The 12860-nt window shown below is 48.4% G+C and overlaps 1 protein-coding gene across 1 annotated transcript; it reads right to left on the bottom strand.

The window, feature by feature from the left end:
• Positions 1-6952: 6952 nt before the first annotated feature.
• Positions 6953-8056, bottom strand: LOC138480468 (RNA-binding protein 12B-like). The gene has a single exon (XM_069612250.1). The coding sequence runs from the start codon at positions 8054-8056 to the stop codon at positions 6953-6955; it is 1104 nt and encodes a 367-aa protein (XP_069468351.1).
• Positions 8057-12860: the final 4804 nt, after the last annotated feature.

Genomic DNA, 12860 nt, shown 5'->3' with positions numbered 1-12860 from the left:
AGTGGGGTTAGGCGGGTATGCAGAATATTAGGGAGTTTTGTCATAGGGTTAGGTGGGTATGCAGAGTATTAGAAAGTTTTTAGTAGGGTTAGGTGGGCATGCAGAGTATTAGAGAGTTTCTATTAGTGGTGGGTGGATATGCAGAGTATTAGACACTTTTTAGTGGGTTTAGGTGGGTATGCAGAGTATTACAGAGTTTCTAATAGGGTTAGGTGGGTATGCAGAGTATTAGATCATTTTTTGTAGGGTTAGGTGGGTATGCAGAGGTGGGTATACAGAGTATTAGAGAGTTTTTCGTAGCATTAGGCAGGCATGAAGAATATTAGAGAGTTTTGTAGTAGGGTTAGGTGGGTATGCAGATTATTAGAGAGTTTTTAGTAGGGTTAGGTGGGTATGCAGAGGTTTGTATGCACAGTATTATCGAGCTTTTAGTAGGGTTAGGTGGGTATGCAGAGTATTAGAGCGTTTATTGTGATTTATACAGCGCACTGCTGCCATTTTCTTGGTCTCCAGGTGCACAGGCGGCTCGGAAAAGGAAGGGAGTTGGGATAGGTTAGTTAGTCGGATTGAGAGGGGAAAATGCAAGAGAGCTTTGATGTGCTGTTGGTGGCCTCAGTTCGGAAGAAATGGTCAGTGTGTGCTGGTTTGTTTTTAGGTTCTCGACATTTGTGTGGTGTTTGGTGGGTGGTTGTATGTGGGTGTTTTATGTGCATCTTGGATATTGTGGAGAGTTGGTAGAGTACCTGTAGTTTAGGGTGTTTTGTTTTTGTGGCAAAGGTATGTGTCTTGTTTCTTCAGTGTTGGGTGGTGTGTATGCAGAGTATTAGAGAGTTTTTAGTAGGGTTAAGTGGGTATGCAGAGTATTAGACAGTTTTTAGTAGAGCTAGGTGGGTATGCAGAGGATTAGAGAGTTCTTAGTAGGGTTAGGTGGGTATGCAGAGCATTAGGGAGTTCTTAGTAGGGTTAGGCAGGTATGCAGAGTATTGGAGAGTTTTTAGTAGGGTTAGGTGGCTATGCAGAGTATTAGAGAGTTTTTAGTAGAGTTAGGTGGGTATGCAGAGTATTAGAGAATTTCTATTAGCGTTAGGCAGGTATGCAGAATATTAGAGAGTTTTGTAGTAGGGTTAGGTGGGTATGCAGAGTATTAGAGAGTTTTTAGTAGGGGTAGGTGGGTATGCAGAGTATTAGAGAGTTTTAGTAGGGTTAGGTGGGTATGCAGAGTATCAGAGTTTCTAGTAAGGGTAGGTGGGTATGCAGAGTATTAGAGACTTTCTAGTGGGGTTAAGTGGGTATGCTTTAGAGAGTTAGAGTATTAGAGAGTTTTTAGTAGGGTTAGGCGGGCATGCAGAGTATTAGAGAGTTTTTAGTAGGGTTGGGCGGGTATGCAGAGTATTAGAAGTTTTATAGTAGGGTTAAGTGGGTATTCAGAGTATTAGAGAGTTTTTAGCAGAGTTAGGCGGGTATGCAGAGTATTAGACAGTTTTTAAGTAGAGGTAGGTAGGTATGCAGAGTATTAGAGAGTTTAGTAGGGTTAGGCGGGAATGCAGAGTATTAGAGAGTTTATAGTAGGGTTAAGTGGGTATGCAGAGTATTAGACAGTTTTTAGTAGAGCTAGGTGGGTATGCAGAGTATTAGAGAGTTCTTAGTAGGGTTAGGTGGGTATGCAGAGCATTAGGGAGTTCTTAGTAGGGTTAGGCGGGTATGCAGAGTATTGGAGAGTTTTTAGTAGGGTTAGGTGGCTATGCAGAGTATTAGAGAGTTTTTAGTAGGGTTAGGTGGGCATGCAGCATATTAGAGAGTTTTTAGTAGGGTTAGGCAGGTATGCAGAGTATTAGAGGGTTTATCATAGGGTTAACTGGGTTTTTAGAGTATTAGAGAGTTTTTAGCAGAGTTAGGCAGGTATGCAGAGTATTAGAGCGTTTTTGGTAGAGGTAGGTATGCAGAGTATTAGAGAGTTTTAGTAGGGCTAGGTGGGAATGCAAAGTATTAGAGAATTTCTAGTAGGGTTAGGTGAGTAACCAGAGTATTAGAGAGTTTATAGTAGGGTTAGGTGGGTATGCAGAGTATTAGAGAATTTTTATTAGCGTTAGGCAGGTATGCAGAATATTAGAGAGTTTTGTAGTAGGGTTAGGTGGGTATGCAGAGTATTAGAGAGTTTTTAGTAGGGGTAGGTGGGTATGCAGAGTATTAGAGAGTTTTAGTAGGGTTAGGTGGGTATGCAGAGTATCAGAGTTTCTAGTAAGGGTAGGTGGGTATGCAGAGTATTAGAGACTTTCTAGTGGGGTTAAGTGGGTATACTTTAGAGAGTTAGAGTATTAGAGAGTTTTTAGTAGGGTTAGGTGGGTATGCAGAGCATTAGGGAGTTCTTAGTAGGGTTAGGCGGGTATGCAGAGTATTGGAGAGTTTTTAGTAGGGTTAGGTGGCTATGCAGAGTATTAGAGAGTTTTTAGTAGGGTTAGGTGGGCATGCAGCATATTAGAGAGTTTTTAGTAGGGTTAGGCAGGTATGCAGAGTATTAGAGGGTTTATCATAGGGTTAACTGGGTTTTTAGAGTATTAGAGAGTTTTTAGCAGAGTTAGGCAGGTATGCAGAGTATTAGAGCGTTTTTGGTAGAGGTAGGTATGCAGAGTATTAGAGAGTTTTAGTAGGGCTAGGTGGGAATGCAAAGTATTAGAGAATTTCTAGTAGGGTTAGGTGAGTAACCAGAGTATTAGAGAGTTTATAGTAGGGTTAGGTGGGTATGCAGAGTATTAGAGAGTTTTTAGTAGAGTTAGGTGGGTATGCAGAGTATTAGAGAATTTTTATTAGCGTTAGGCAGGTATGCAGAATATTAGAGAGTTTTGTAGTAGTGTTAGGTGGGTATGCAGAGTATTAGAGAGTTTTTAGTAGGGGTAGGTGGGTATGCAGAGTATTAGAGAGTTTTAGTAGGGTTAGGTGGGTATGCAGAGTATCAGAGTTTCTAGTAAGGGTAGGTGGGTATGCAGAGTATTAGAGACTTTCTAGTGGGGTTAAGTGGGTATACTTTAGAGAGTTAGAGTATTAGAGAGTTTTTAGTAGGGTTAGGTGGGTATGCAGAGTATTAGAGAGTTCTTAGTAGGGTTAGGTGGGTATGCAGAGCATTAGGGAGTTCTTAGTAGGGTTAGGCGGGTATGCAGAGTATTGGAGAGTTTTTAGTAGGGTTAGGTGGCCATGCAGAGTATTAGACAGTTTTTAAGTAGAGGTAGGTAGGTATGCAGAGTATTAGAGAGTTTAGTAGGGTTAGGCGGGAATGCAGAGTATTAGAGAGTTTATAGTAGGGTTAGGTGGGTATGCAGAGTATTAGAGAGTTTTGTCGTAGGGTTAGGTGGGTATGCAGAGTATTAGAGAGTTTTTAGTAGGGGTGGGTGGGTATACAGAGTTGTAGACACTTTTTAGTGGGTTTAGGTGGGTTTGCAGAGTATTAGAGTGTGTTTAGTAAAATTAGGTAGGCATGCAGAGTATTAGAGAGTTTTAGTGGGGTTAGGCAGGTGTGCAGAGTATTAGAGAGTTTTTAGTAGGGATAGCTGGGTATGCAGAGTATTAGAGAGTTCTTACAAAATGAGTCGTGGATAGGCTTTGCATTTCTGAGTGGCATCTTCAGCAGAAGCGTTGCGGAGGGAGTGCTGGGGGTCTTTTGGTTGCAGCCCCGGGTCCCGACAGTCCTGACATTAGCATAGCCCCAGATCTTTTCCAGACCTAGCAACACCCCTGATCTTCGGTAGTGTTGATGGTCACAGGATCCATCTTTGCATCATCCCAGTGAAACTTCAGAAAGTGCTGCCACACTCCAGAGATAATAGGGCCCCCTGCGTGCCCCCTGCAGAGAGTGCGGCCTGGGCAGGTTTGTCCCCCTGCACCTCCCTTGTGACTGTCCTGCTGGTTTGGCGTCAGCCATTGGAACCACATGTTCATTTTTTGTTAAAAATAAGAAAAACACTTTTTTTCACTACCTCGTCTTCACCCCCCTGGCTTTCTTCTCTTGTGCCGACCCCATCCCACTGGATCGGTCAGACCACCTGGCAATCCCTCTGACTCTGCAACACTAGGAACAGCCCCACAAGGGACAGGCTAAACGCCCAGAGACCACCCACCACTTCTTCACTTACCTGTGGACCTCCTTGAGCCAGCTCTGGCCACTGTCCCCTCCACCGGACAGTCTTCAGAACTCCACAAAGGCTTCTCCCTTGCCGCCATTGACCTGGTTAACATCCACGCCCACTAAAAAGCACTCTGATCCAGGCCAGACCATCTGTCCCCCTGGTAGACCCCTGACCACGGGGCCAACTAAAGGGCAATCAGGCTGTTGGAAAAACGGTGACATAAACACAGCCATCCGGCGATCGCTCCTCATGCAAAACCCTGCGAACCTTGCGCAAAAAGCTGATTGCTGATGCAAAACCCGCTTATTATGTCACTGCAATTAAGGGGCAGAATCCCCTTCAACATTGTCAGATACTGCGCCAGGCCCACCCTGACCCCCTGACCCCAAGGTCGCGGCTTCGCAGGTGAAATGCAATAGCATAACTGCTTCTTCCTCGACAAAATTGCCAAAATCAGGGACCCCCCACCCCCCCAACCTGCACTGCAAACTCCCCCCTTGGTCAGACTTCACCCCTCTCACCATTAAGCACCTCCCTGACACCCCTGCATCCCTCAAACCCACAGCCTACTCGAACAATCGCCTCCCAGCCTCCATCATCAAACAGCTCCAAGGCTGTGCCCTCAACGCACTCCTTAATATTGCCAATGCCTCTCTCGCTGAAGGCTCCTTCCCGGACCCTAAACACAGGGCTGCTGGTTTGCCGCCCCCTCTTGAAAAAGCTCTCACTCGATCCTCATGAACTCGCAAACTACAGACCCATCATGAGTCTCCCTTACACAGGGAAACGTATTGAAAAGGCACTGGCCAATCAATTGCTAGCCAAAGTCGACCAACTTGGCCTCCTCCGTGACTACCAATCGGGGTTCTGCCAAATGTAGCACAGAAACTGCCACAATTCAGGTGATAGGTCACGCACTTCATCTTACGGAGAGAGGTGCCTCTGCGTCCTCCCAGACCTTTCACAGCGTTCGACACGGCTGACCATCCCACTCTCATCTCCATCCTCGCTACCAGAATGAGCCTCACAGGAAAAGTCCTTGACTTGTTCTACTCATACCTCTGACAGATTCCAAGCCATCCAAATGGGGCAGTTCCGGTCCAAACGCCTACGGGTATCTAGCGGCGTGCCACAGGGCTCCAGTCTCTCACCCATTATCTCCAACCTTTATATGGAGCCCGTAGGAACCCTCTAATGACCCCAGCATCTCCATCCACCAGTACGCTGATGGCACGCAGCTGTTCCTTAAGGTTACTGGACCTCAAGACATCTCCCGTCTCTGCTGCTGCTTGGATACCATCCAGACCTGGATGTCATACGCCAACCTAAAACTCAACCCCACCAAATCTGAGTTTCTCCTTATTGGCTCCCCCTCCAAACAACAGATCACACAAAACTGTCTTGAAAACATTAACCTAGATGGATTCACCACCAAGCTGACCGACTCAGCCAAATCCCTAGACTTCATTGTTGGTAGCGGTCTCTCCCCCCAAAAACATGTGGCTAGGAAACCCCAAAACGCCTGGCTCCACCCTTAGGAACATCAAACCCTTCACCCCCTGCTAACGGCCGTACAGTAGTCCAGGCACTGGTCATCCCACACATTGACGGGGGTAACGTCCTCCTGGCAGGGCTCCCAGTGAAGCTGCCCACCACGGCGCAGCCCGTTTTATCGTGGGTGCCCGCAGATTCGCCCGCATCGCACCTATCCTATGTGATCTCCACCGGCGCTCCCTCTCCGCAAGGGTTCTCTTTAAAACCACACGCATCACATACAAAGTGGTCTCCAACGGAACCCCACCTTACCCGACAGCCAAGCTCTGTATCTCCGGCGGTTCCCACACCTCCCGTAGCTGGACCATGAAAAGGATAGTCCACGCTTACCCATAAGGAAAGGACTAGGAACCAATCCTTCTCCTGCTCTGCCCCGTCCCTCTGGAACTCACTCCCCATGCAGGCTGGTACTGCCCCTTCCATCATGCATGGCTCTTTCATGGCTTCCTCCCCCAGGACTGAAACCCTGACAGCCCCCACAGTACAGCGTTACTGTTTAACTCACTAGTTCAACGCTAGCCTCTGCCTTCTCCTGAACTCTGTAAAGCGCTGCGCTGCCTACGGGCCAAGCTGGCGCTATAAACAACGAAATACATTCACAGATATGATGCTGGGAAGTTCGGCTGGCACTGCCACAGCCTCCTGACATCTACAGCCGTGCCTAGCTCCATATTACAAACCACTCACGTGTGTTTACATCCTTTTGATGTTGCAACTCCGCCGCCCCCGTCCAGCCCCCGTGAGGCTCGGTCTCTTTCACGCCTTGGGCGGTCCTTGGGGTGCCCCCGGATGGTGAGTCAGGCATGACACTAGCAAGTCGTGGTCAGGGCACGTTCTCTGTTTATTTGCTTGTTCCCTGCCCTCTTACAGCAATGGCATGACACACAGCACCAGTCCTTACACGCCCCTGTTGTTCTCCGCCTGATGCCTGAGTGGGACTTTCCTGCTGCTTCCTGTTCAGCCTCCCTTCCCCCAAGAAGTGATATTGTGGAGTTGTGGGTCTGCCTCCTGTGTGAGGCACACCCACTGAGGGTATTCCCCTTTATAAATGCTCTTCTAGCGCCTAGAAACACTTGCGTACAGGCGCGCTATAAATGAATTATATCGTATCATATCATATCTTCAGTGGGGCAGGGGGAGCAGATTCTCTTCCTCGCCAATTTGATTCGTAAATATAACACCCCTTTTACAATCAAGTCCTTACTTCGGAGTGAAGTTGGCACACAAGCACTCATAAATTGAGCAGCCTCAAGTGAGGGTGTGTGGGGTTCAGATAGCTCTCAACAATTCCGTTTTAGGCGGTAGAGTCCATTGAAGAGAATGGAGAGATGAAGAATTAGGCGGGTGTGTGAACACTTTCTGGGCACTTTCTCTGGTGGGTGTGTGAACACTTTCTCTGGCACTTTCTCTGGCGGGTGTGTGAACACTTTTTCTGGCACTTTCTCTGGCGGATGTGTGAACATTTTCTCTGATGGGTGTGTGAACACTTTCTCTGGCGGGTGTGTGAACACTTTCTCTGGCACATTCTCTGGCGGATGTGTGAACACTTTCTCTGATGGGTGTGTGAACACTTTCTCTGGCAGGTGTGTGAACACTTTCTCTGGCACTTTCTCTGGAAGGTGTGTGAACACTTTCTCTGGCGGGTGTGTGAACACTTTCTCTGCCGGGTGTGTAAACACTTTTTCTGGCACTTTCTCTGGCGGATGTGTGAACACTTTCTCTGATGGGCGTGTGAACACTTTCTCTGGCGGGTGTGTGAACACTTTCTCTGGCACTTTCTCTGGCAGGTGTGTGAACACTTTCTCTGGCGGGTGTGTGAACACTTTCTCTGGCGGGTGTGTGAACACTTTCTCTGGCACTTTCTCTGGCAGGTGTGTGAACACTTTCTCTGGCGGGTGTGTGAACACTTTCTCTGGCACTTTCTTTGGCGGGTGTGTGAACACTTTCTCTGGCACTTTCTCTGGTGGGTGTATGAACACTTTCTCCGGCGGCTGTGTGAACACTTTCTCTGGCACTTTCTCTGGCGGGTGTGTGAACACTTTCTCCGGCGGGTGTGTGAACACTTTCTCTGGCGGGTGTGTGAACACTTTCTCTGGCACTTTCTCTGGCAGGTGTGTGAACACTTTCTCCGGCGGGTGTGTGAACACTTTCTCTGGCACTTTCTCTGGCGGGTGTGTGAACACTTTCTCTGGCACTTTCTCTGGCGGGTGTGTGAACACTTTCTCTGGCGGGTGTGTGAACACTTTCTCTGGCACTTTCTCTGGCAGGTGTGTGAACACTTTCTCTGGCGGGTGTGTGAACACTTTCTCTGGCACTTTCTCTGGCGGGTGTGTGAACACTTTCTCTGGCACTTTCTCTGGCGGGTGAGTTGAGAATGGTTTCATGTGGCATGCATCTCACTGGTGGTTCAGTACGCAAGCAGGAGGAGGAGCTGCATTCATAGCAAGCTTTCTTCCTTGGGCGCAGGAGAGATGGGCCCAGGGCCCCGCTGGCTTCTTTCCTTCTTCCATGTCTTTGATTCTAATCTGGTGATGTTGCGGCTCCCGGTGCTGTGAGACTTCCACCAGTAGGAGGCAGCTTTCTGGCCGGGACTGAGTATTACATTAATGAGGTTCTCCTCCTCAGACCTCCTGTGATGAGATGCTAGACATCTGTCAGTGAGGAGTGGACAGCCTGGAGGTTGAGGGAAAAGACCAGGGCTTGGAGAACAGTTCTGAGGTCTGTGGTGGTGGGATAAAGGGCTTGATTGTGTGAAGGAGAGACCGAGCTGGTGATAGGCTTTGCACTGCACGTCTGAAAGGAAACATCTCACTGCATTGCAATTGGTTATTTATAACGCTCTTAATACCCTGAGGTTTCTAAGCACGGACCCGGGGATCAATCCTGTGTTGTTCCGTGTAGTCTTGCTTCCAAGGCGAGCGCGTTGCCCCTGAGCTATCCTCCCAAGACTGCAGGAAGCTGGGGGGCTTTCCACTGATGAGGAGGAATTCTGTCCGTGTGGGAGTCCGTTTCATGACACCCCTGCTTGAGGGAGTCTGGAACCTTGTTCAAGCTGATGGATGTTGTTGAGGTGATTGGCCTTCGGGCAGGGTCGGAGCCAGGTGGGGGTAGCCTTATGCCCACAGCAGGGCTGGTCCTGACTGAGCCCAGCCCTGATACACCGTGAGTGCCGTGGCACTGTGTGCAGCGCGGTATCATGCGCAGCAGAGCTCCCCACTCGCTGGGTTGCTTTGCAAGCATAGTGGAGCGGCTGAACCTGCTGTGCAGGCGCACCCAAGAAGGATTGCAACTACCCACCCGGGTATTCGAGTCCTTTTAGAGTGCTCCGACACTGAAAGCCTTCACTCATTCTGTTTTGGGGGCAGGGCAGTGCTGCCTGGCCATGCCCCGGCTCCCCTGGTGACCTGGGGTAAGTGTGGTGTATGTGTGTTTTGTGAATGTGTTAATTGTATGCTTGCATGTAATGCATTGTGTTCGCTTGAGACTAATTGAGTGAGTCCGAAGCTCTGAGTGCATTTATGTCGGTCAGACAGCACAGTGAGCTAAGCGCTCGCCCCTGATATCTGTGGCATGTTTGAATCCCGGCAGGGTCCGCTCTGCCTTTCAACCTTCCAAGGTCGATAAAATTGGATACCACTTTGTGGGATAGTAATGTCTTCTGTTGTTTCAGCGCTCTGAGACCTGTGGGTGTGTAGCGCTACAAAAGAAATACATTATTAAATGATTATGTGTATGTTGGGATGAGTATCAGAATGTGTCTGCACATGTGACTGACCATGAGTGTGTGTGTATGGTTTGGTCACTGCAAACCCATGCAGAGATTGCTGGCAAAGATAGGCTGGGGCAGCAGCCTCATTCCAGATGTTTACACTGACCATTACTGGCGTAGATAGGTTGCAGCACCAGCCTCCTGCATGCGATTTACACTGACCATTACTGGCGTAGATAGGTAAGAGCAGCAGCTTCATGCATGCGATTTGCGCTGACCATTAGTGGCATAGATAGGTTGCAGCACCAGCCTCCTGCATGCGATTTACACTGACCATTACTGGCGTAGATAGGTTGCAGCAGCAGCCTCATGCATGCGATTTGCACTGACCATTAGTGGCATGGATAGGTAGGAGCAGCAGCCTCATGCATGCGATTTGCACTGACCATTAGTGGCATGGATAGGTAGGAGCAGCAGCCTCATGCATTCCAGATGTTTACACTGACCATTACTGCCACGGATAGGTTGCAGCAGCAGCCTCATGCATGCGATTTACACTGACCATTACTGGCATAGATAGGTAGGAGCAGCAGCCTCATGCATGCGATTTACACTGACCATTACTGGCATGGATAGGTAGGAGCAGCAGCCTCATGCATGCGATTTACACTGACCATTACTGGCATGGATAGGTAGGAGCAGCAGCCTCATGCATGCGATTTGCACTGACCATTACTGGCATGGATAGGTTGCAGCAGCAGCCTCATGCATGCGATTTGCACTGACCATTACTGGCATAGATAGGTAGGAGCAGCAGCCTCATGCATGCGATTTACACTGACCATTACTGGCATAGATAGGTTGCAGCACCAGCCTCCTGCATGCGATTTACACTGACCATTACTGGCATAGATAGTCTGGGGCAGCAGCCTCATTCCAGATGTTTACACTGACCATTACTGCCACGGATAGGTTGCAGCAGCAGCCTCATGCATGCGATTTACACTGACCATTACTGGCGTAGATAGGTTGCAGCAGCAGCCTCATGCATGCGATTTGCACTGACCATTAGTGGCATGGATAGGTAGGAGCAGCAGCCTCATGCATGCGATTTGCACTGACCATTAGTGGCATGGATAGGTAGGAGCAGCAGCCTCATGCATGCGATTTACACTGACCATTACTGGCATGGATAGGTAGGAGCAGCAGCCTCATGCATTCCAGATGTTTACACTGACCATTACTGCCACGGATAGGTTGCAGCAGCAGCCTCATGCATGCGATTTACACTGACCATTACTGGCATAGATAGGTAGGAGCAGCAGCCTCATGCATGCGATTTACACTGACCATTACTGGCATGGATAGGTAGGAGCAGCAGCCTCATGCATGCGATTTACACTGACCATTACTGGCATGGATAGGTAGGAGCAGCAGCCTCATGCATGCGATTTGCACTGACCATTACTGGCATGGATAGGTTGCAGCAGCAGCCTCATGCATGCGATTTGCACTGACCATTACTGGCATAGATAGGTAGGAGCAGCAGCCTCATGCATGCGATTTACACTGACCATTACTGGCATAGATAGTCTGGGGCAGCAGCCTCATTCCAGATGTTTACACTGACCATTACTGCCACTGATAGGTTGCAGCAGCAGCCTCATGCATGCGATTTACACTGACCATTACTGGCATAGATAGGTTATGGCAGCAGCTTCATCCACGTGATTTTCAGTGACCATTACTGGCATAGATAGGTTGTGGCAGCAGCTTCATATAAAGGGTTTAAAGTGACCATTACTGGCATGGATAGATTGCATCCGCAACCTCATGCATGCGATTTACACTGACCATTACTGGCATGGATAGGTTGCAGCAGTAGCTTTATGCATGCGATTTACACTGACCATTACTGGCATGGATAGGCTGGGGCAGCAGCCTCATGCATGCAATCTGAAGTGACTATTACTGGCATAGATAGGTTGTGGCAGAAGCTTCATGCACGTGATTTACAGTGACCATTACTGTCGCGTGCTGTTCATGGAGGTTGTGGAAACACAGCTAATTCCTTTCAGTTTCCCCTTTGTACAGCTGCGGTCTAGTCTTCCACCAATATGGCTGCTTGGTATAAAAGGGGGGTGGAGACTTCCTTCCTTGTGCTGTGTCCGTTTTACGGTGTGTTCGCCCACCTACGCTCTATTGATTCCTGCTTTTATGATCCTTTTCAGTCCTCGATGGCTCTGTTTGCCTTTCTTTTGCTGTCCGGGGTTGGCTTTTCCTGTGTCAAGTTTTGTTTGTGTATCTGCTACGCTTTGCTAACCTCTTTGGACTTTTTTCCCGCTTCCGGCTACTGTGTTGTCAGGTCTGGTATCTCTCGCTCTCTCTCTGTTACTTGCTGGTATATCCTTTCTATTTACTGCTACGCATCTCGCTTCAGTTTCTTTCTTTTCTTTAGCGACGATCGATCTTTTGGAAGCCGCCCTGCCTTCCTTTTTCTTTGCCTTTCCAAACTTCTGTTTGGTACTTGTTTATACTCACCTTTTTAGTTGCGCGATCTGCGCATTCATCTCCCATCTTCCCTTTATTGTATCGGCTGTTCTGCCCCTTTGACCGCATTCATTCTTTCACTACAGCACTGCGGGCCTTCTGTTTCTCACCTTGTTGTGTTTAGGCTTCTTACCTTGTGTTTCCATGCTGCATTGTGATTTACTTTCCACTGGAGGTGCAGCTCCCAGATCTATTGGAATACGTTTCACTTCGTCCTGTGCCTGAAGAACAATTGTAACCTAACAAGATCTACTCTCCAATACAGACTTTTGTAATTTGGATTCCTCAGATCTTGTGCCACTTCAGAGACGTATTTCCAAGAGGAACGGCAGGACAACATATCATCATCCAGGGTTTTTTCAGCCTGCAAGGCTTTTCCCCTGAACTTGGGGTCGGCTCCCCGGGGGTTCCCGGATTCAGGGTTTTACTTCTGATCACGGTGGCCTCTGAGGGAGCTTGCCCTTACCTTCACCAAAAGAAGGAAAAGAAACTCAAAGAATCCAGCAGGCCTCGCAAGAAAAAGGATTCAGAAGCCCAAGACAGCTCATTGGACGAACCAGGAGAGGAGGAAAGTCGGGAGGGTTCTACAAGGCGTGACAATTACTGGCAGAGATAGATTGTGGCAGCAGCTTCATGCACGTGATTTACACTGACCATCACTGGTATAAATAGGTTGGCAGCAGCTTCATATAAGGGGTTGTCAAACGAGAAATTATATCGAACCTCCTATTGCAATGAATATGTGTATATTTGCCTACGCCAAGCTGCTTGTAAGCCACTTGCGAAGAAATCTGTGTTGCAAGGTCCTGACCTTAGAATCAATGTAAACCGCCATTTTAGGTCAATCCGCCATTTTATGTTCTCTCTGTAAAGTCACCCTGTGAGTTAAAATGGTGGACGATGTCATTCCGAAATACAACATGGCCGTC

The sequence above is a fragment of the Ambystoma mexicanum genome, chromosome 5p (assembly GCF_040938575.1).
Source record: "Ambystoma mexicanum isolate Mex_15411 chromosome 5p, UKY_AmexF1_1, whole genome shotgun sequence".
Lineage (NCBI taxonomy): Eukaryota > Metazoa > Chordata > Amphibia > Caudata > Ambystomatidae > Ambystoma > Ambystoma mexicanum.
The sequence above is the reverse complement of the archived record's forward strand: the minus strand, read 5'-3'. Positions and strand labels throughout refer to the sequence as shown.